This window comes from Thermobia domestica, chromosome 1, assembly GCF_964235325.1.
Source record: "Thermobia domestica chromosome 1, izTheDome1.hap1.1, whole genome shotgun sequence".
Taxonomy (NCBI): domain Eukaryota; kingdom Metazoa; phylum Arthropoda; class Insecta; order Zygentoma; family Lepismatidae; genus Thermobia; species Thermobia domestica.
In genome coordinates this window covers 258,305,921-258,330,698 of record NC_137454.1, presented here as the reverse complement: position 1 = coordinate 258,330,698, position 24,778 = coordinate 258,305,921, and the positions used below count along the sequence as shown (strand labels likewise).

At 36.2% G+C, this 24,778-nt stretch overlaps 1 protein-coding gene across 3 annotated transcripts in view; it reads right to left on the bottom strand.

Moving 5' to 3' along the window:
* Positions 1-24,778, bottom strand: part of LOC145660561 (lipase maturation factor 2-like) — a 181,334-nt gene that overhangs the window by 123,099 nt on the left and 33,457 nt on the right. For all 3 annotated transcript variants that reach the window (XM_081725786.1, XM_081725791.1, XM_081725801.1), the window contains one exon: positions 19,836-19,937. In XM_081725786.1, coding sequence (XP_081581912.1) covers positions 19,836-19,937 — 102 coding nt within the window. The remainder of the gene's footprint in view (positions 1-19,835; positions 19,938-24,778) is intronic.

Sequence of the window (24,778 nt, the reverse complement as noted above, 5' to 3'; positions counted from 1 at the left end):
GTGTTGGTCCCTTCGCGATTCTCCGCTACAAATCGAACAAGCGCGGACCAAAATGAAGTCCTCGCTGCTATGCGGTGGTACCTTCAAACCCCCGCCTCTAGATATCTCTTTCGACTCGATGAAATCCTGCCGCCAGTAGCACACTAGCTGCAGTCCTTCGACGCGTCACTGTAGCGATGATTGACATTTATCGGCAAGTGGGCCACTAGGTGTTTTCGACGTTTACGGCATGGGGTTTCTATGCGAAATTCAAAATTCACATTTTAATTTGAATTTTTCGATTGTTACTTTTTATTTTACAGGTTTTTTTCAATATAATACAGCTTGTAGAGCAATCTTTAAGCTTTCTAATGGTGTTCGTTCCACGTCTCTAGTGCACATATTAACCATTTTATGGCAAGTTTTAATAATCACTGTAACTGAAAGATGCTCTTTTTTACATTTTTGAACACCCTGTATGGGGACATTTTCAGGAGGAGAGAGGTAATATTTGGAACTTTTTCATCTCACACTGTAATAAAGCTGTGCATATTTTTTTTACAAAAATCTGAGATGGTGAAGTATGATGACTTGTTGATGTCCCTTTACTCACTTTTACAGGGATAAAAACAGAAACATTGAGTACAGTAGAAAGCACAAACACTATTCGCACGTTCTTCCCTTGTCGGAAGTAAAACAATAAAATATGGAGAACATGCAATTTTTGGTCTTCCATCTTCCATCGTCAAATTTGTAAAACAAAACCAAACAAAGCCCAATATTAATACATAAAACGCTCAACATCTTAGCTATTCATGACATAATTATTGCATAATCCGAATAGCTCCAGTATATCCACAAATCATCATTTGCCATATTTTACCGAAATACGTCATAACTTTTCCGACAACCTGATACTTTAAATGTTATTAATACGCAAAGTTCATTGATCTCATCACTTATTCACTTACTCTCTGATAATCATCAAAACCTTTAGGGCACTTCCCGTAGATATAGAAAAGTAAAATGTAGTATCCAGGCTTGGTGTAGCATGCAAGTAAACAAATAAAAAGCAACAGGACGATATTTCCCTCCCTCAAGTCCCGACTTTGCAATAATAATAATAATAATAATAATAATAATAATAATAATAGAGGAATAACAGAATTATAATATCAGTTACGTAAACAATACCTTCCAATAAAGAAAAATCATAAGTGGCACGCCGGGATTCGAGCCCGGGTCACTGTAATGCAGTAGCGTAACTAGAATTTTTCTCAGGGGGGCCAATGAAGGGTCCAAGAAAATTTTGAGGGGGCCATCTCCAATGAATGAATTTTTCACACACACACACACACACACACACATACATATATATATATATATATATATATATATATATATATATATATATATATATATATGTGTGTGTGTGTGTGTGTGTGTTTTCAAGGTGAATGTTTTCATCTTTGTTGTTCATGATTTTACTCTTTTACGGTGAAAATGTATGAATTTACTACTTGAAACAACTAGGATACATTAATACAATTGATTTCCAATATAAGTAAGTGGTAACTTAATCGCTGCACTTAAAATATGTGTTGCTGGTTGAGTAAGTGGAAGCAGAGAAATACACTTTTACAGGTCAAGAAAATAACTTAGAGGTTCATGCCTCGACTTAAAAGAGGATCTTTCTATTCTTGTGGGCAGCAGCACACTTATCAACAACTTCTTCAACATCTAACGATTTAGCAATTTTCTTCAAGGTAAAGTAATCCTAAGTTTTTCAACCTATCATCAGTTATTGAATTGCCAATATGTCTTTAATCTTTTCAAACATGAGAATGACCTTTCACATGTAACACTAGAAACTGATATGGTCACAAAGATTATATCTAACTAGTTGATTTCTAGGAATGCGTTTTTGTAGACGCAAAGATCAACGAAATTCACCAAGGAATCAACTTTGGTTTTCTCTCGTCTTTAAACAACTTAATTGTGTTTGGAAGTATTTTGAGTTTACATTTAAATATTTCCAGATCACTTTCATAATACTGGGTCATATGCTCCACAATGTTGTAATTTAGAAAGTCTTCACCTTTTGGATGTAGAGTGGTGATTGATCTAATGAGTTTGCTACATGATCCAAAGCGTTTTTCCGTCTCAGTGATTGCTTTATCAATAGTAGGCAGAAAAATTTTTCTTAGTATATTATCTCTAGAAAATTAGTTTTCTGCCTCCAGTGAAGGAAGAGACTCATCCAAAATAAATTTGTGATATTTCGATGGCGAATGTCTAGTTCATTTCCCTATAGTCTATCTGTTTCCGGTTCTGGAATTTCAGGACCATTTTCTTTGCATATCCACAAACATTCTTGATAAATTTGTTCGAATGTTGTTCGTTGAGAGTCATATTGTCCAGACTACATTTTCGACAGCGTTTGAACTAGTGAATCTACAAGAATCAAACCTTCCGACATGTCTGCATCTACTTAAAATAAGGCGAAGCTCAAAGTTACAGCATGGCAGCAGTACCGAAAAACATGGTACTGCATGGCATTAAATTTTACCCGAAAACACTCCATCTCGTACAGATGACATTTATTTCCCGGATAAAATGATGGAAGTAAATAAATATCACAAGTTCCAGATTCAGTTTAATACCGCATAATAATATAAATAGTTGTTTGGTAGATAAATTGTATTAATAATAATAATAATAATAAAGTAAAATGTGATGTACGAGGACAAAAGTGCTTACGAGACAAACGTCGCACAGAAACAGGAACTGAACTCTAACAGGTCAGTGATTTTGCCGTTCCGAAAACACTCCATCTCCTACAGATGACATTTATTTCCCGGATGAAATGATGGAAGTAAATAAATATCACAAGTTCCAGATTCAGTTTAATACCGCATAATAATATAAATAGTTGTTTGGTAGATAAATTGTATTAATAATAATAATAATAATAATAATAATAATAATAAAGTAAAATGTGATGTACGAGGACAAAAGTGCTTACGAGACAAACGTCGCACAGAAACAGGAACTGAACTCTAACAGGACAGTGATTTTGCCGTTCCACCCCATTTAAATTATAAGCCTTGCTCTTGAAGATTAAGTTTCACTCTAAAGTAAACTGCCAATAATTATCATGTATTCTTAATATTTCAAAAAAATTTCAAAATTTCACGCTCTAAAAAATGGTAGCCTAATCAGTGACGAAACTAGACATTTGGTGCCCAGGGCAAATTTTGCGATTAGTACCCCTTTCATCTATGTACATCTACACCAATAAACACACATATTAGTTTGCTGGCGCCCGGGCAACTGCCCCAGTTCCAGGATCTTGTTTTGATCTGGCCGTAGTTCAATTACTTTTGGTTACTTTTACCCTTGAGCTTTAAAACTGAGTAATGAATGTGCCACTGGGAATGAGTGGGAATAAATATACACTAATATGTAATAGAAGCAATCATATATAATAATATACGAAATTGTGATATGAAGACTCGGAAATAGAGCATCATCTCGAAGCCGCTTCGCGATCCGGTCACAATAGCGTGCGACTTCCGGTCCGTGTGTACGCGGCTGCGGGACACAACTGACCAGGGCCCGCACTAAGTGCTCCGAGTGGGTCCTGGGCCTCATGTCGATACTCACGGTCCGTTTCTTGATGTGCAGGATGAACCGAGATCAATGAATAATACAGCTACATTAACAAATACAGCCAAAATCATAATTTAATCATAATTAAAAAAAAAATAATCAGAGAACCAACTTTGTCAGCATGACACTTATGTGCATTACAGAAAAGTGATGTGTTTAGTGAAGTGATGTGTGTGCAGTGTTTAGTGAAGTAATGTGTACATAGTGATTATTAACCACACAGAGGAAACCATGACACAGGAGAGGAACACACACACAGGTGAAAATCACTTAGGTGAGAAACCAAGACTAGGAAGAGAACAGCATTAAGCAGACACCAAAATTATCTGACTGGAGATCAGAGCATAACAGGAAAATTTTTTCGTGCTATTTTAATGAACTCTAAAATCAATAAGACGAAAATAGAAATTGTAGATTTTGGAAATATTAAAGAATTATCAACATAATATACATGACGATTTAGGTAGGAGCTGGATAGCAATCGAATTCTGTTAAATATTATGATAATAAAATTTGGTAGGAATTAGATAGTAATTAAATTCTTGTTAGTTAGCAATATTGTTGAGATAGCTCAAGTCCATTTTGTTTTTCTTTTCGTTTTCTTTTTGTTTTTCAAAATGTTTTGTTTTGTTTGTTGTTCATTGTTGTTTGATGTTGAGTGTTGTGGTTCCGTCCTTCCCACCCTTTTTCTTGTTCCCTTTTTCCCTTCAATTATTGCAAATAAAGGATGATGAAAAAAGGCTAAAGAAAAATAAAATGCGATGATGATAGCCCGTTTCGGTTAAAGTCTTCAGATGCCGAAACTGAAGAGGCGGATCTGAGCATTAAAAAAAGAATAATAAAAAAGTAATGAATGTGCCTTTACGTTATTAAAATGATGATGCGAGCACTCTTTGAAGCAAAAAGAGGAAATATGTTTTTCTTTGCCTAATATCAAACAGTGTTAGAGCAGACATTTAAATCGACTTCTTACAGCAAAAGAAGTATAAGTGGTCCTTTTCTTTCTTTCGTTTGTTTACCTTCACTACTTTTTAGAATTTGACGTGAATTCAAATACACAAACACTTCACACCCACATTGAATGGCCAAAGCTCAGCGGTAGAACATCAGCTTAAGATTCGGAAGATGGTGTGATTGATCCCTCGTGGATAAATATTTCAACTGAGGAGATTACCAAGATTCTTCCTAGGTGGCCCTTGACTAATTTCCCTTATTTCTATCCTCTGAGTCTCGGTTGTTTCAAATCCTTAAAATAAATTCAAATGTAGTTGCAATAACGCTACTATCCTGTAGTCGATGCTAAATTAATGTTGTAAGTTTTGAGGTTAGATTTGAAGGAGGGGCATGGATTAATCGATGGAAATTAATTACTTAGTATACGAAGACTTCTTTCGTCCAACATGAGTGTAAAGTTTTACAGCAGTGCATGTTATTTGTAAGTAAGCATCTCTTATTTTAGTATGACTTTCAACATTGATGCAAATCAGAATGCAGACTAATTTTGCTTTTTTTTCTGGTTCTTTGTCGAAAACAAAGAAGACAACCAGATAAGGGACAGAGGTTAAAAGGAACGTTCAGATACTGAGGTCAATGCATGCACGTTACAGATTTCGATAAATTAGATCTTGCTGTACTACAAACAAAAAGGAGCCTGAAGATTTTTGCTCGGAACGCAGACTATTGCAACATACGATATTCTGCAGTTGGTAACTTTGTTGTCGAGATATGTTTCGGTAGTAGTTTAACTTGCGGCCACTATTAACTCACCGTTTGTCGACCTATAGCAGTATCACTCTGTGTGGGGGGCCGCTAGGGGGGCCGAGATTTCGAGCAAGGGGGCCTGGCCCCCCAGGCCCACCCTTGGCTCCGCCACTCCTGTAATGGCAGTTCTCTGCTGTCACACTTTGCCATCTTTTTATTCTTTATTAACAGTACTATCACATGCACATTGGACAGTTATAAAAGCAATACAAGATCCAGTTGATTTAAAAAAACTTAACTGTTAACAAATCTGAAAAGTTTACACAATTGTTATGGAGCGAAGACAACAAAATAATTTGCAAAGTGTTGTTTATACTGCAGATTCATTTTCTGCAAATGGTACCGTAAATAAGACAAATACACATGACATGATATGGTCGATGTGTGGTGAGCACATAAAGAAGCGTGTATGCAGCGACCCACACTACGCTCTTATTTTTTGCTTTAGGAAAATAGTTAAAATCTGGATATATCAGAATATCAGTAGCAGTAATATGAGTTGGAGAAGAATGAGAAATCTTACTTATGATTGTACTAAATTTGTTCCATATATGTTGAATCTCTGTACAATATTATAAGCGATGCTCAAGAGTATCTATATTATGACAGTAGTCACACATATTACAATACACTATACCGAGCTGATATAGTCTGTCTCGCGTTTCATATTTATTGTTAACTATAAAATACCAAAGAGATCTTTGCTAGGTAGTTAAAAAGAAAGCATTAATATTCCGCCAAATATAAGTCCAATGAAGTTGTGGTTCTTTCAATTGAATGTGAGGTGTGACGATATGTTGTGTTCTTACATAATGCCGGTAGAGGGCAATGACAGGCATTAACTCAATTTGTGCTCGTTCAATTAATGCATAAGCGATATCTTATGGGGCGTTTACACTTAGTCGATTTGCGTTCGATTCAGTTGAATTGACGTCACTTTCAACTTAATCGACCGTGTAAACGGGACTTCAACTTAATCGCTTGTTGATCGAAGGCGACTAATCGACTGGCAACTGGATTGAAAGACGTTCTATTTTCTGTGATTGAAATAATTGAACACATCCATCGATCTGATTCGGCCTAGTTGCTTCGATTTAATGGCAAATGCAGCGAGTCGATTTAGTCGTGCGACTAAATCGACCAAGTGTAAACGCCCCATAAGACAGGTTCACACAAGTGTGGGAATTTAAGTCCCCAAGGAAAAATCTGAACCTGAGCTTCAAGGTCAATGCAACCTAAATATGCAGAGAGAACAGATGACGACACACTGATCTTATCGTTCGCAAATAGTTCAATGCTTCTTTTCAGCAGTAATGATTTTGCCTGGAGTGCTATGTTTACATAAGCTACGCCACCCTGAGCTGGTAAAGCACAAGTTGATCACGTGCAATTCTTAATAGCTTGTATTAGCCACAAAGAACAAAGCGTGGCTGTTGAAGAATTTTTTTTTTTTTTTTTTTGGTGGGAAGAGAGATAAACCTGACAGAAATACCACAAAACAATCAATGGTTTTTGTTTGAGAAATAAATTTCTACAGATCAGGTTCATATTGCAAGGCTTATTCTGTATCAGAAGACGGCGTATTTTGTTTGCAATTGTGTCGGAATTGCACTTAATGGTTTGTTTGGTGTTATTGAACCATTCAATACCTAGCATTTGAACTGAATCAGCAATCGTAAAATGCGAACTGTATGTAGTCCGGTATTCGGGGTGTATACTAGGGCGGGGCGAACTTCAAGAAATGTAAACAGAAGCTTTCGTCTCTGGTTCTAAAAGTTGACAGGTAAAGATAATTTCGTATGTAAAATTTCAGATTTTTATCTTTTGATTTAAGGGTCCTAACTTTGAGTAAACAATGAAGCTATTATTGGCATATGATAAAAAGTAGTTTTTTTCTGATTAGCAGGTTTATTGTTCTAAAACATGCATTAATTTTTTTAAAGAAGTATTACTTAATTATCTGCTTTCAGAAACGCATGCTTAGTATCCAAATTTCCAAATTTCCTTCTTGATTCCTCGGATGAAGCAATCATTCCATGTCTGGCTTTATGACCAAAAACTTTTGTGGAAACCCAGGAAACTTCTTTTACGACTCGTTCAACTGTTTGTGAATGACATTGAATTCCTATAAATTCCAGTGGTCCTATTTCAATCTTTGCCAGCAATTCTTCATCTGACATTGAGTTTACAAGTGGAGGTGGCGTTGTGACGGAAGCATCCCAATCAATCATCTTGTAGTAGTTTTCTGCTTCGAGATGAAATAATATTTGATTTACAAAATTTTCTCACTCCAGCTTGATTGGTCGTTCTTGCAACAACAATCTTGTTTACTGCATCTTTTCTTACTTCAATGTCTGGATCTGCAAGAGCTGCAAGAAGAATATTTTCACTGTGGGCAAAATAACAATTTAACTTTAGAGATCTTATTGCAGCTTCCTTCATCTCACTATCGGGTAAATTTCTAACTTTCTCCAAAATAAAATAGACGTTACGTGATCCATCAGTGTAGTTGGAATGGGTTTTTATCTCGAACCAACTTGGAGCATACACTCTAACGATGTAGGTTACAAGCTGCAATAGGTTTTTGGATGGATTTCTTGTGTTCATGAAGAAACGAAGTGTTCGATTGGCGAGCGTCAACCACCTGGCGTGATTAAGGGCACCTGGAGAAGCAGTTTGTAAAAATTTTATAACAGCAGCATCATTTGTCCTTTCCCTTGTGTACTGCGATGCAAGCCTTCAGCAAATACTTTTGATCAGCGCTAAAATATTTTGTGATATTCACACAAAATTCCTTGACATTTCCAGTGACGGGCTGGAAATCAACTATTGGAACATCCCGTGGATCAAAACTTAGCATCTTTCCGATATGCTCCGAAAATCCCTTTGGGCCAGTTGTTTTGCCATCAATATTTTTAAAAAAATTCTCTTAGTGGAAGCTCATTCAGATGCAATATACAAATGAGCCACTGTAAAGATCGATTTAAAGCTGTTTCCAGTCGACGTATAATTCCAGAATGTTCGCCGATGTTTGTATTTGTTCCATCACATACCACAGCACGCAAAGTAGCTGTCGAATCCGTGTCACGTATAACAGAGAGTATTTCATTTGAAATATCTTCTGCTTTGCCAGTTTGTGAAGCAATATGATCCACGTATTGCTCACTAGGATATGCAATAATAACGTAGTGATCCTCTTTCTTTGTTAGTTGTCCTCCATCTGGTCCAAATAGTCTGGTTTCATCTATGCGCCCATGAAAACGAACACAAAGTAGCCTGCGTAAGTCAAACGAACGAGATTCTGCTCCCTTGTCTCTCCAATAAATTCGCTGTCTCCGCAACTTTGTTGGTTCTAGTATATTTTCCTGTTTATCCAGTTTCAGGTCTTTCAGGCATGCATTAATTAATTTGCAAGCATCTCGGTTACCAACGCCAGTTCTTTCCATAATTTGTCTTAAGTTTGGGTACTGATGCCTATTTTGTGCTGGCCGTTTTTCGGAATCTGTGTCCTCAGGGTCGGATGTGTTGGCTTCATAAGGTGATTCATCTTCCAAGGCCACACCACTTGCTTCATTTTCTTCCGCAAAGTTCAACTGACAGGCAGTAGTTTTAGTCGTAGTTAGACTTTGCAAATGCTTTTTCCTAAACCGCTCTTCCTGGTCCTTCCTCTCTGCTTTTTTCTGAAGTGAAATCGAAACAATCTTGTCAATCGAACCGATTACCATTTTCCGACCCGAAGTCTGATCTACCCAGAAATTCCACTCAATTTGTGGTACTTTTATGGCGCATTTACGCAACTGTCTGTTCATTATTTTGTTTCTAACACACTTGCAAGTACAGATACCAAATACTTGTTTGAAATTACTGAAGTCCGCTTTGAATGTAAGGGATGTGCGCTTTGCAAGATTTGGTAAAAACTTGTTGCAAGTTTTAGGATATAACTGCGTTAATTGCATCGAACAAACCTTTATTTTAAGCAAACCAAGAGAAAAATGAAAATATGTATAAACTATAATTAAAATATGTGGTAAGGAAATCCTGCAGCTACACGCAAAACCTTTTGTTTTACAAAAATACACTGAAATTTGTGGTGCCGTCTAGCGAGAAATTGGAAAATTACAAAATAATAAAATTACTGACTCAAATTCCAGTTTGAGAGGCGCGGTGGCTCAGTGGTAGAGCGTTCACCTCTGGTGCTTGGGGTCCCGGGTTCGATCCCAGCCTCCGCCAAGTTAACTTTGTGGTGGACTCGGGGTTTTCTCGGGGTTCTCCCGTTTCCTCCCACTTTCTCCATTTCACCATTTCACTCATCTCTCATCATCACCGTCTCCTTTAGCCTAACCGGCATAATCGTGGGACGTAAAACTTAAGATTTCATTTCATTTTCAAATTCCAGATGCGACCAGTAGAAGTGTGATTTTTTTTGAAATCATACTGAAAGTGTGCTTAGCACATGCAAGACCAGCGATCTTCATTAAATTTTCATCAATTAATTTTTTGCCCCGCCCTAGTGTATACGTAGCAGTTTCGTTTTGTCTTTATTTAAAATCGCTCCGGAAATTTGTTGATACCTTTGTAGAAGGCTCTGGATATCTTCTAAGGTAGAAATGCTGTTGACATAGAAATGAACGTCATCACGATAACTCGAGACAGAAATGGAAACTTGATAAACTTGTATGCCAGTGGGTCTAGTTTGTGACGCGTATATGAGAGGTGTAATCGAGGAACTAAATAAAAGACTGGACATGCTATCACCTTGAAGAATACCAGTACAGAAAGGAATGAAAGAACTGAGACCACCATTTATTTTTTGTTTAGTTGTCCTGTTATGGTATACTCCTTGGAGCATGGACAGAAAAACACCATTGAAACCAAATTTTTGTAGAACTTTAAAAAGATACTCATGTGATACCCTATCGAAATCTTTCGAGAAATCTGTAGATAAAATAGCAATGGGCGTAGGAGAGGCTGTCTCATGATAGGCTATAAAATCTCTTATGTTAGCTAAGGCTTCATGAATTAAAGATTGTTGGCCATGTCCATATTGACAGGAACTTAATAACTCTACCACATAGTGTTTCATACGAATCGCTAAACATCTTGTTAAAATTTTGAAGTCCGCACATAAAAGGCTGAGAGGACGATAATTGTCTACAAAGTTAAAGTTAGGCAGTTTAGGGATTAATACAGTAATATCCGTGTATAGAGATTCTCCTAAGGTACAGATATCTCGATATTCATTGAAGAGAACCGTAAGAAACGGGGCAAGAATATTAATGAAAGTAATCTAAAATTCTAATGGTAAAGAATCAATATCAGTATATTTACCACGCTTCCCTAATTGAATTGATTTCTTGACTTCATCAAGTGTAAAGGAACTGTTGAGATACTCTTGATTTACATCTAGGTTTAGAGGAATAAAGTCCAAAAGAGATTCATCTTCATTATTTACATTAGGTTTTGCATACAATTGTTTATAATACTGAACAAATTGGGGAAGTACCTGCAAACTTTCATAAATTTGGACATCCTTGCCCTTAATAGAAGAAATTAACTTTTGTTTGCCTCTGAATCGTTCTTTTTAAATTTGTATGATGTTAGATTGTTCCATGTCAACGGTCTGGACAAGTTTGCTTCTAACAAAAAAAAAAAAAAACGCGCATGTGTTGTTTATGCAACGACAATAAATGTGCTTTGATTTCTTGAATTTGAGGCCTGACCGGACGGCCTCGCATTTGTTCTTGCATGTATTCTTTGAGAAGACTCGAGTAATAGTTGTATTGAGTATTGTGTGTCTGGTTCCGTTGAATACAATATTGTTTACCTATCGAGAGAAATCTCGGTTTAACCCGCTTGTCCCAAAAATACATAAGTTTGCCCTGATAGTGTGATATTAACGGAAACAAGATCCGCCATTCCTGTCGAATTAAATGCTGATACTTATGGTCCATAAGTATAGAAGTGTTAAAATACCAAAGGGGACTACTTCTAAAAATTTGGATACTGGCAGAGTTATTCTCATAATTAGAGCATAGACAGGGTCGGATTTAGAATTTTGGCGCCCCTAGGCCCAATAATTTTTTCCGCCCCCTAGTCTGGTTAAAGTTACTTTCCTAAAAACCTTTTTTAAAAAATTATATCAGGCCTATATGTTAATTGCTTAAACACCACTCCACGATGCAATTTTATCATTGCAAGTTTTTTGAGGAATTTACTTGGTTCTGGGCTTAACAAAATACCGTTAATGTATTAACAAAAAAATGGTGAATAACTTTGGTTTTGTTCAATTTAGCCATTTTGGCAAATAAATAAAAACATCTGTAATACATTATAAAATAGTTTTAATCTCACAGCTTACATGAAGTATTTTGATAACGTGACACAAAAACTGTTTTAAAGTAAAACTAGATATTTTGTATGTACAAATAGTAAATTGTATTAGTATAAAAAATGACATTTTTGAGATCAATGTTGTAACGAAGTTGATGCATAATGTTGAAAAATAGTTTAACTTTACCAACAATTATTTGTTCCAATGAACTTCAAAGTCAAAATGCTTTATTAACCTGATTTTTTAAAATCAATTCAAAAAATATGTTATGACTATTTATTTTTATTTCTAGATATTTTTTATTTTTTTTCTCGGCCGTGCGTCCCCATGGAGCTTGCGCCCATAGGCCCGGGCCTACCGGGCCTATTGGGAAATCCGGCCCTGAGCATAGAGGTCACTGAAACAAACAGGTTCGAGCGTAATATCGCGTACTTGTGCAACTAGTGAGCGGCTTATGTAAAAACGGTCCAAGCGACTAGATGATTTTGAAGTATGAAATGAGTGACCCGGTTCAGCGGGTCGAAAATGACGTCACACATCCACTAAATCACATGTGTATACTATGTCCTGTAGTTTAGAAGAAAAATTAAAGTTTGGAGTCTGGTCAATAGGTTGTAAAACTGAATTATAATCTCCACCTAATGTACAAGGGTGAGTGCCATTAAATAGAGCCTGAGCAAGGTCGGTGTTGAAGAAATCGGTGCTCTTCCTTGTTATGAGAACCAGACGGGACATAAATATTAGATAATTTGATGCGTTCCAGCATACCAATGGAGATTCATTCATTTGGATGATCATTAACTATCTTAAAAGCTAGATCACTACGATAGATAATAGCTGTATCTAGCCCATGCTCTGTAAAATGAAAATAGCATTTATGATTGGAAAGATAACCATATTCTGGAATGGTCACTTCTTAAGCGAACAACACATCAATATCTGTTTTGTAAATAAAATCTCTTAATGCTTCTTGTTTAACAGGAGAAGTAAATCCATTTAGGTTAATGGTGGCAAAACTAAAACTATACATAAACAAAAAGAAAGTGAAACGAAGTGGTAGACACTGGACTAAAGGCTTGAAATGATACCACAATAATACAAGCAAGATAATTATAAGTCGTCCCCAACGGGGGTACCAGCTTACAACTTTTTCAAGGTGGCCAGTATTCGTGCCCTGAAACTTGTGTAACATCTGAAGAACGACCCCTTTAGAAGTTTTGGAAACTCCAGTAACAGTTGCCTTTAATTCTGAAAGTTTACATTTTACATATACAGGAGCATTGAGATCAGATTCATTGGCGGAATCACTGGTGAGTGATTGCACATTTCTGTCAAGGGTGGGGTTCGAGTCGGCTACCAATTGCAGGACAGATTGATTATCGTGGTCCATGGAAGCACTAGAATCCACTTGTAAATCCTTTGCTGACTGTTGGTCACCTACCTGAGCTAGTTGTCCTTCCTGGAGAATTTCTTGGGCCTTGTATTCAGGAGTAGACTGGGGTACTGCAGTAGATTCCAGAGGGGCAGTAACATCCTGTTCAGTAGTACGAACTTCTTTCATTTGTAGGTAGGGGCGAATGACGGGATCGTGGGATGTTACAGGTACTGGAACGTCATGACTTGAAGAAATACCAGGTTGAGCAGATGTGAGCAGAGGAAATTCTGTGTAGTTGTCAGTATGCAGAGATATCTTCTCATGTGGGAGATTATAAGGTGTATGAAGGGGTGGCGGTTGAGAACTTCGAACTGGCGGGTAAACTTGAAGGGCGGACCTCTTTTCGGGGGCATTCTTGAACAAAATGGTCCTGTGAATTGCACAACGCATGCGTGTGGATTTGACCTGAATAACCACACACTGTAATAAATGAAGGAATATTTTGTTTAAACTTCATTTAATTGATCTACGTCCAGTACGGGTGACATATACATGATTCGCAGAATATTGTTCGTCTAGGATTGACTGTATTTCTCAATACTGAGAAAACATTCATGTTAACTGTTGATTACTAAGTTCCATGGAGCACAAAGACACCTCAACGACGGTAAGACTGTTGTCAGCGAGATCAATTGGAAGTAAATTTTCCTTGTCACTATCGGTGAATTTGACTTCACCATGAGTAGGAGAGAGAATTCGTTCACACAGCACCTTGTTGACTAGCTTAATATACAGTTGTTTCTTTATATAATCCATTTCAATGCTAGGAATTTGATATATTGTTAATTTGAATGTTTTTCGTATCCATTCATGGACAAAAATTGAAGTAGGCTTTTGACTTACTTGACCAAAATTTAAAATTAAGGTATTTTCACGGAAACAACTCATGTTGAAATTTCGTCGTAGAACGACCACAAAAATCACTCGAAGAATCAAATATATGAAGATCTAGAAGACACTAATAAATGCAATATCCCACTAAGATAATCGCACAATATACAAACTTATATGTCCTCGTCGTTTGTTATAACACTAACAGTCAGTGAGCGAGAGACGATGTGAATAGCACGAAGTCTCACTACACGAAGTACTGCTTACATTTTTCATAGCTTTCGCTTTCCAGTTTAATGAGGTAATGATTTCAAAACGAGTTAAAACGAGCTAAACGAGCGAGCCATTTATCAAACTCGACTAGACTGAAACTCGACCTCAGAACACTGACTCAACTTGGAACTCGACTCGAGAAAATTACCTTTGACTCGACTCGAAGTCGTTTCGAGTTTTAGCTCGACTCGTGCCCATACATAAAGAATTGTAATGTAAATCGGAACCATTGCTGAAAACTATGGCGTAGCCTATACTTGAAGAACGTTTCGTGATATGTTCCTCATTGAGGAACGTCTATATAAGTTTTTTTGTTTTGGTTTAAAGAAAGACATCTCGAGTAAGTTATTGTGACACTCACATAAACAACGTCTTATAGACGGATAAATCGTTGAGTTCTTTTAATTTGATCAACAGAGTGCTCCTTTAACCGTGTATATTCGACAATAATCGCTTGGGATAAGATAAAATGCGTTCGTCATATAATTTCATAATAAAATTACGCGCATCTATTTACTTTATTTCATAGTTCTCCCATATTCACTTTCTAATAATCGGCGACAGTTACCATCGAAATTCATACAATTATGTAACCATTTCAATTCGAGGTCTCTGTTTGGGCGGACATTTATCTGTAACCAATTCGTGTTCAAGTCGCTGTTCGTGGTTCATGGTCCTACCAATAAGTATTCTCCTGAGACTGGAACTTACCTGGACAGGACGATGAAGGACCTCTTCAAGAAGAGTTACAAATTGTTTCCAAATCGCTCGTTGGTCTCAATGATGAGACGAGCATTAGGCGCCGAAAAGTTCGGGTGTCTCATCTCGAAAACCTCACGGATGATCAGACGGTCATCCAGACCACAACGCACACAAACATCATTCATACAAACAACGAAAACATACTAAATTAAATAACACTATACTTATTTATTAGAACACTTATAAAAAAAATAGCGAAGAGGAATGAACACAACACTGAACACAGAATATGTATAATAATTTTCATCACTAAAATCACACTTTGCCGTTCTAATGCGCTGTAGCCCTTTATATATATATGATTATAATTCAGATTTCACGGCGAATGCTTCTCTCACACCATTGACGCACTTGCGGGATTAGCACTGGGGAAAAGTTGCCTGGACAATCCCACGAGAAATCCAGTTGCTGCGCCAAACAATCCTGAAGCGTAAAGATGAGTGTGCACATGCAAACAGAATACGGAAAATAATTTATGTTAATTTTAGCCAACTGCCTACAATGCACTAGACACGGCGATAACTCTGGCGTGAGAAAGTACAGATAACGAGTTGCAAAACAACGCAATTGGTGCCACTTTGGCCACTTGAACATCTGGTCAGCCCGTATTTCTCTAAACTACTGCAATATTTCCATAAGCGATTAAAGAAAACACTTAATTCAGTACCAAATAACTATAGAATATATACTGTGAATATAATAAGTCAGGGAGAAACACTGAAATGGTTCGTCACTAACTGAAATGTTCTCACCAAAAGTAAGGTTTTAAATATATATATATGAAAAAGCGATGAAAGACTTCTTTGTCCAATTGTGTGGGAAAGAAGCAATTCCCACCGAAGAAAGAACTTATATGCGTCGCAGAATAAAGTACAAATCGAAAATAATAATCACTGTCTTTACGAAATATACAGTGTCCACAAAAAATCCTTCTATAACCTGGTAGCGGTTATAATTATACGCATAATAATAATAATAATAATAATAATAATAATAATAATAATAATAATAATAATAATAATAATAATAATAATAATAATAATAATAACAATAATATCAATTGCGTAAACAATACCTTCCAATAAAGAAAAAATAAAGGTCAAGCCGGGATTCGAACGCGGGTCACTGAAAGGGCAGTTTTCTGCTTTCACACTTTGCCATCAATTCCTCATACAAAGGTAAGAAAATAAACTAGTAGTTATGTTAGATAAACATAGCACACACTATTTCTACACGTGTCGATGCAATTCAAAGAATGCGAAAATAATGTCTGCCGGCTTTTCATCTTTAGAAATTAGAAGTTACGATGAGGAATAATTGCAGTAATGTAAATCGGGACCAGTTAAAGACGATGAGGTAGCCTCATCTTGAAGAACGTTTCGTAATATTTTCCTCATTGACGAAGGTCTATATCACTTGTTTTTGAGTTAAAGAAGGAAACCTTGAGTAAGTCATTGTGACACTCATAAGGAACGTCTTCTTATACGAATATTTAGTCTATAGTCTTAGATACAATGCTTCTAACTGTCTAATAGTTTAGATGTAGGATGAAGTGACGCGGTAGGTAAGTGGTCAGCGCATTGAACTTCTATTCGGGGACCCGGGTTCAAATCCCGGTCAGGTTCTAACTTTTTCAAATGTTTCAATTTCAATTTCAATACATACTCAGTGTGACAAGCAAAATCTTCTCTCCTCCAGAAAGAAAAAGATGTTGGAATCATGGAGAATTGAAGAAGGTCTCTCAATAAAGGCAATTATTTATTAACTTGTTTCCAGCAGTTGTTCTAGATTTGATACTTTCAGCTACTTTCAAACATTTTTTGATTCATGCGTGGTCAGTATCTTTATTTCTCTAAACATACAGTATATAAAGAAATAATACATTGCATACACAGCAATATTAAGATAAATATATGGTGTTCTTTGGAAAACACGATCCGAACCATAGAGATTCATCTTAGAATGGAGAACTGTTTCGTTAGTCACATACTTTACAATTTTACCTTAATAAACACCTGGATCAGGTCCACCAACTGCTGTCAGTGCCGAGAAAAGTTACGTGTAAGTTGGGTTGCATCTGTCTAGGCGTTCTCACAACTGCAAATCACATGTACCCCAAGTAATGGAATTAGAGCACTTAGGGAGGGAGATACTTTTGTGGTTGGGTTTACCTATGTGGGATGTTGGCTGCGGAAGTCCATATCTAATAGTGTACGATGAACTGTAGTTTAGACACACAGGTGCTTTTTCCACAGTTAAAATCTACTGTTAATTGTGCCATAATTTACACCATATCCTATTGCACTAACCTCGACACTCTACGACGTCCGACATTTTTAATGACGTGCAGCCGTTTCACTTCTCATGGTTTGGTGCTGGTTTCACGTCCTTTTCCTACCTTTGGAACACAGTAACAAGGGAGCTCGCGAACACAAGACAAGTCAAATTGTTTCCGAGATGCTCGTTTCCACCAATCTGGCCATCACAATTTATCCTCAATCAAATTCTGCTTGCAGCTCTTCCTTATTCTATGCACAAGCATTACACTGACTGATAAAGTGAGGTACCTTTCACCATCTGGCGATCGGTTCTCTATGCCCGTGTCTCTTACATCACCCCAACTACTTCGTTCAAAAAGTAGCACGTAGTCATAATGTTTTGGCTAGTAAGTGTATATCAGGTTGTCTAAAAAGTGTTGAGCCTTTTGTGTATGAGATGAGGTTAGTGTCTCAAATCTCAAGATATGTGGGTTGCAGCGAGTCAGGTCTAACGCCATTTGACAGCTGACAGTTGAGGCTAGTAGATGTACATAAAATTGTTCGAACTCTTATAATCAGAGATAAGATACTCCACCATGAAGATGAGTGAACTCTCAGCAGAATTGCGCTACATTTTACCATTTCATTTTGATAAAGACACAAATGCTGCACAGGCCTGTGTAGATATATGCGCCGTTTATAGGCAAAATATATTATCAAAAGCAAAACAAAAAAAAAAATGATTTAGTCGCTTTTGATCTGGAAATATCGATCCAAGATGCTCGTAAAAGTGGGCGACAAATCACGGCAAAAGTGGGTGAAATTGTGGCAAAATAAAAAAAAAAACAAGATCAACACGTAAGTAGCCATGACATTGCTAATGATCTAAACATCTATCACTACAGTGTTAAACTATTTGGAGAAAGCTGGCTACAAAAAGAATCTAGAGGTTTCGGTGCATGATCTGGCTCAAAAATATAAGTATTTACTCGATCTAATTTATATCTGCGAATCTCTACTGGAACGTCACGAAGTCGAGATATTTCTAAATCGGATGATCATGAGCGATAAAAAGTGGATAATCTACGAAATCAGTGTGCCAAAACGATAGTGGTCGAAGCAAGGAGAATCTCCACAGTCTGTGGCGAAGCCTACACTAACGACCAGGAAGGGTATGCTGTTCGTTGCTGGAATTGGAAGGATATCAGGTATCACAAATTGCTGCTGCCGAGCAGAATAATAAAATTAGACCTGTACTGTTGAGAATTAGCACGAATGAATCTAGCAATTCAAAAGAAAAAGCCGGAACTGGTCAATAGATAGGATGTCGTATTACAGAACGATAGAACCAAAATATATAAATCTTGAACGACCCCACAGAAATTGAGAGAACTTGGCTGGGAGATTTCAATGGATCTGCCGTATGCCCACGATCACTCGGTATCTGTCGAACTCCCTGAATGGTGTTAAGTTAGTTTCAAAAGAAGCCAGTACAAAGCACTTGTCACAATTTTGTGGACAGAAAGTGCAGAAGTTCTATAGTGACGGGACTCTAGCACTGGCAGAAGAATGGCAGAAAGTTATTGAAGAAAATGGTGAATATGTGGTTTCATAATGTTATAATCATAATAAATGTATTATCAAATGTATATAGGTAAAAAGTTATGTAAAGTATATTGTGTATATATTCTATATCTATTTATATTATTGTATTTATACTTTTTTTAGATGACCTTTTCAATATAATTTTAGTTTCATAACCTTTACTGCGATTTTCAAGAGTAGAAAATCAGATAGGTTTATATTATTATATTCACCATGTAGAATCGCATATTATGTGGAATTAAGTATAAAAGTAAATTTTAAAAGAGTACTGGAACAAATAACTGTATAATGTGTACATTCTAAATCATGTGACTGAGTAAATTATTTTATTTGATGAAGGTTCATTAAACTAACTACTATCACAGAATTATTATCATGATTCTTGTGGAAATGACCACTTGGTTATAAGATATAACTAAGAAGCATTTAACTTATTTAACATGATTATTTTTTTTCCTTTTAGAAAAGCTACTGCTACTTAGATTGTAATCCATATTCACGGTTTAAGTTTGTAACAAGCTCATGTGATTTTCATGTTTCAATTGTAAGCATCATTAATTTATAACTTACAAGATTTTCACTAAAATGCTGAACATTATCGAGTAAAATGTGTGAGAAATGATACACTCCGTAAAAATTACTGAATTCAATAGGGTGATTTGTCTTTCAGATTCAAATTCATTTACATAGGTGGTTGAGAATGCAATTTTTCATTATTATTGTAAGTGTAGAGTAATGATTGTATTCTTTATTATGCATTTCTGATATAATGTTCAAATATTCAATACATTGAGTATTATTTTACTAGTAAGTAATCTCTATTAGCACAACCTAAATAGCATCTTATTCATCAGTAGTAAATATATCATTTTCTTTGAACTTATGGTAAAATGTAAAAGTAGCGTTTAAGATATGCACGTATTCTTACCATTGAGTTGACATGAACGGTTGACCAACTTGACAGACGGATTCATACAAAATCCACAGAAAGAAGAATAAGGTGGTTGTACAATAATCCTGCCATACAAAGCTAAAAGATATACATATATAAAGTACTTATTAATTTAAATTAGCTACATAATAAGTATATTGTATGAACATTCAGTTAACAATACTTACTCTACAGTATTTCTGTCTTCATAATTTTGAACTAAATGCAGCACTCCGTACAATATATGAGGCGTATAGTTTCTAAATCCGCCATCTCCAAATTCCCCAAAAAAAAAAAAAAAAAAAAAAAAAGATAAGTAGATTTACTGGTATTTCTTTCCATGCCCGACACGATGAGAGAGATTTTTGTCATTTGGTAGTTATAATGAATGTCCAGAAAGCAGGAAAGTATTTCTAAAAAGAAAATTTTATCTCACATAATCTCTAAGTTATCAGTTTTTCCTGTTTTTCTCGAATCATTTTATGAAGGAGATGGCGGATTTAGAAACTATACGCCTCATATAAGCTATATTATAGTGTATTCATAATATGTTTTAAGCTTTAACAATCATTTAATAATGTTTAAAAATAGTTCAAATATATCCTAATAATTATTTCTGACATTGTCGAATATCTGGTTTGTCCTTACAAAGGGCCATTTAAAAATAATAAAATAACGAAATTATATCAAATATAAATTAAAAGATTACACTGGCTTACAGTGGTTTTGGTGCCGGGTGTTTCTTAGCTGGTTTGAAGTAGAATTGGGACGCTGAATCCAAATATGGCGTTAGTTTTCCCCTAACAGCTTTAGTTTTTGAGATATAGGAATTGCAAGACTGACCTGCTACAACGTTGAAAATTGCATAGGTGCTGTTTTACTGTAAGTGAAAAGAAAACTATGACATTTAAATCTGTTATTTGGAACACTTTGAAAATAATGAAAACCATATAAACACAAACATCAAGTACATAATAACTCTGTAACTACATTTTATAATAGCTTTTATGAATAAAAAATCAAATAATTTGTTCAAAACGATCTATTCAACACTTCGGAAGCTTCGTTTTCGTGACATCCTTGAATGTTTCTTTGCACAGTCTCTTTTTAGGTTCCAGCAGTAATCTGCCATCATATGGGCATCCCATCTTCCTTGGTAGCGGTCCTCCATTGTTTTAATATCTTGGTGAAATCTTTCACCTTGTTCTTCACTCAGACTGCCTACGTTGTCTGGGAAACGGTCCAAATGGCTGTGCAGGTAATGAATTTTGATACTCATATTACATCCAAGTTTTTGGAATGCATTAAGCATCTGGTTCACTAGCTCAACATAGTTATCAGCTTTATTATTGCCAAGGAAATTCTTGATAACTTCTACAAATGAGGTCCAAGCTCTACGTTCAGTCTCATTCATGGACTCCACGAAAGCCGGATCTTTCATGAGTTGTCTTATTTGGGGACCATCAAATATTCCAGCTTTTAATTTTTCTGTGCTGATCTGAGGTAGCTTGTTTCCCATGTAAGCAAAGCACGGCCCGTCCTTATTTAGCGCCTTTACAAACTGCTTCATCAAACCGAGCTTGAGATGTAGAGGTGGCAAAATGATTTTGTCACACTCAACAATAGGCATGTTAATAATATTTTTCTTACCAACAACCATGTCGTCTCTCTGCGGCCACTCTTTTTTTGACCAATGGTTTGCTTTGTCTCTGCTATCCCACAGACATAGAAAACAAGGATATTTTGTGTAGCCACTTTGCTGTCCAAGAAGAAAGTTCACCATCTTTAAATCCACACAAATCACCCACTGATGGTCCTGGTATTTAATTTTTTCCATAACCAAAGCAATTGCTTCATATTCTTCTTTCAGTCGTGTTGAATGAGCGATTGGAATTGAGCTATATTTATTGCCATTGTGTAGAAGGACGCATTTTAAACTTCGCTTGGAGCTATCAATAAACAGGCGCCAATCATCTGGATTGTATTCTGGAAGACCCATGTGTTCTAGGAGACCTCTAACATCGTGACAGAATACGAGATTTGTGTCTTCAGTGAAAAATGGTAAAAACTCCTTTTCCCTTGTTCGGTAGAATGTGATTTTAGTTCCTTGTTCTAGTACGTTTTTGTCCTTCAATCTGGAAGCAAGTAATTCAGACGATTCTTTTGAAAGATTAAGGTCCCTAACTAGATCATTTAGCTCATCTTGATTAAACTGTTGAGGAATTGTTGACATTCCCTCATAATCACTGTCACTTCCATCATCCATGTCACAAGAATGTTCACTACGTTCGTTTTCAGTCTCACAAAGCTCTGGCAAGTGGTGAAACGTTGGGATTGGAATTTCATCGGAATGAACAACTGGACGTCTTGCTGAAGGCAGATCAGGATATGTCTACTTGTTCCGGTTATTTCTATTCATACCCGTAACATTTACCAGGCAGAAATAACAGTCATCAACATGGTTTGTGGGTTCCCTCCAAACCATTGGAACACCAAACTTAAGACTTTTTCTTTTTCCAGTTGTCCACTGTCGCAAGTGTTCAGTACACATTTTACACACAATATGTGGAGCCCACGTTTTATCTTGGTCCCCTAGGCGTACACCAAAATATGCATGATATGCTTTTTTTACAAAGTCACTGATATGTTTTCTATTGTCTTTAAATGTGTACTCACCACATATGTAGCAAAACACATCAGGATGGTTAACACAACTTCTTCGACTTGAACTCATTTTATGTTCAGGCCACTAACACGGATGTTAAATATAAAGCCTTAGTATACGCGATACAAGTTATGATTTCAGAACAAAACTCACATGTTCCAACATGTCACTCCACCTGCAAGACAACAACTACGATCCACTAGCCAAGTAGAATACCAATGCAATCTAGTGGACGTTCCTGGAACTACTATATGACTAGTTTCCGTTTAGTACCGACAGATAGCAGCACTAATGAGAAAAGAGCGCCGTTCTTCCAAATAGAAATCTCTATAGAGCACAGTAGGATTTATTTGAGTTGCAGAGTTTATAAGATCATATTCAAACTTGTTATTACGAGAATATTTGTATTTCTTTTGCTTATTTTGTATACTATTGCAAGAAGCATGCGGAAATAGTGGTTACATCATTTATAATTTACATATTTATTTTGGATTGTAATATTTCTTCCACATACATTGTAACGTAAATAACACTACTGGTACAGTAGCCTGTATCTACCAAAGTAGAGCTGATAGAAAAAAACTGCTTACATTATTGGATTCAGCGCCCCACACATAGTTAAAATCAGCTCTAAAATTTTAGGCACCAAGAACAAATTTTTTTCTGTAGGCCTGTGTTATACAAATGACGAATTCAGAAAATGCACAAATAGCATTATAAACTATATGAATGAATATGATGGTTCTCTCTAAGAAGAATGCCTCTTAGAAGGAATTACTCAAACCGTTTCTAACTCCAGTCTTTAGTTGAGTATAATTTCTTGTTTGATGATCAATCTCAAAATGTTCCCTACCCATAAGCTCTTCCTGGGAATCTTCTCTTCTCTTACGTCACATCACTCACATATTCTCGCTGCATTTGTATATGGTATATTCTGGGTTTAGAACATCACTTCTTCCTTCGTGATACTAAATATTTGAAATGTCCCTTCTCTGAGTCCTTCCGCTGGTCTATTAGCTAACGCGCGAGCCTTTGGTACAAGGAATCCTTAATTCAATTCCCGTTGAAATGCCTTGAAATTTGAAAGCATTATGATATTTCGGATGCCACATTAAACTGTAGGATCACGTCTCATGTAGTTTCGGTGCTAAAAGGGACGCTAAAATTCAATCCAACCAGCCTCTTTATCTAAAGCTTCTTTCGCCTTTTAAGTGTTTGAAAGCAGTACAAGAATAATTGATAGCCTTCCTATACGTTTTTTTTTCCTGATGTTTTCTCAAAGAACAACCCTTACATTTCAAACCCCCAGAACCCATGTCGACCTGTGATAATTAAATATAATAACTATCGTATTATCGAGTGAGTAATTAACATATAACTAAACTTCACTCAGTGTAATAATTTAAGGAAGAAACGGGCGCTCATGTCTGGTGAAATGGGTTCTATTTCGATCCTAGGCTCTGACAGCTTCTACGGATAACATCCATTAGCCACTAAATGAAAACGTTTTCATAAGATGAACCCCACCAGATTTTCTACAAAAAACAATAAATTGTCAACCTTACTTTGATTGTGGATTTTTTGAAGTGAGTGAATTAAGCACTTTGCATTTTGTTCCTTGGTTTGAAGAGTAAGTCCCTTTTTTTTTAGTTATTGAGGACTTTACTTAGAAATATTTAGGACCTTTTTTTATTATTTTCTTTTTAGGTTGTTTTGGTGTTGTTTCTCATGCTGTATATTGAATGGCTTTGATATTTGTGATATTTTGCTTCCACACAGACACGTAGCCAGGATTTCGAAATAGGGGGGATCCGTGACGATATACTGTGGTTATTACCCCAGGGGCTCGATCATTCTAAATTATATTAGTGGCAACATATATTTGTTCGTTTAGCCAGGATTTCGTAATCAGGGGGGGGGGAAGTGACATGAAATACTATGGTTACACACCAGGGGAGCGAGCAATCTAAACTATTTTACTGAAAACATACCCATATTGGTCTTTTAGGACAATAAAATGAGGACATGGTAGTAAGTATTTTAAGAAGAAAAACTATGAAGATGTCTTGAGTAAAAGAAAATAAAAAAAGTATTGAAAAAGATATAGACTCCCGAGGTCATTCGAACTCCGTTCTACTTGTCTTCTTTCTTGTTCTTTTTCTTATCTTCGTTTAATGCCATCAAGCATAGCAACGAGATACTCTTTCGGGAGTAAAGACATCCTATAAAATGGATTAGAGGTGCCGCGAAATTCAAAATGGCTCATGTTATTGGT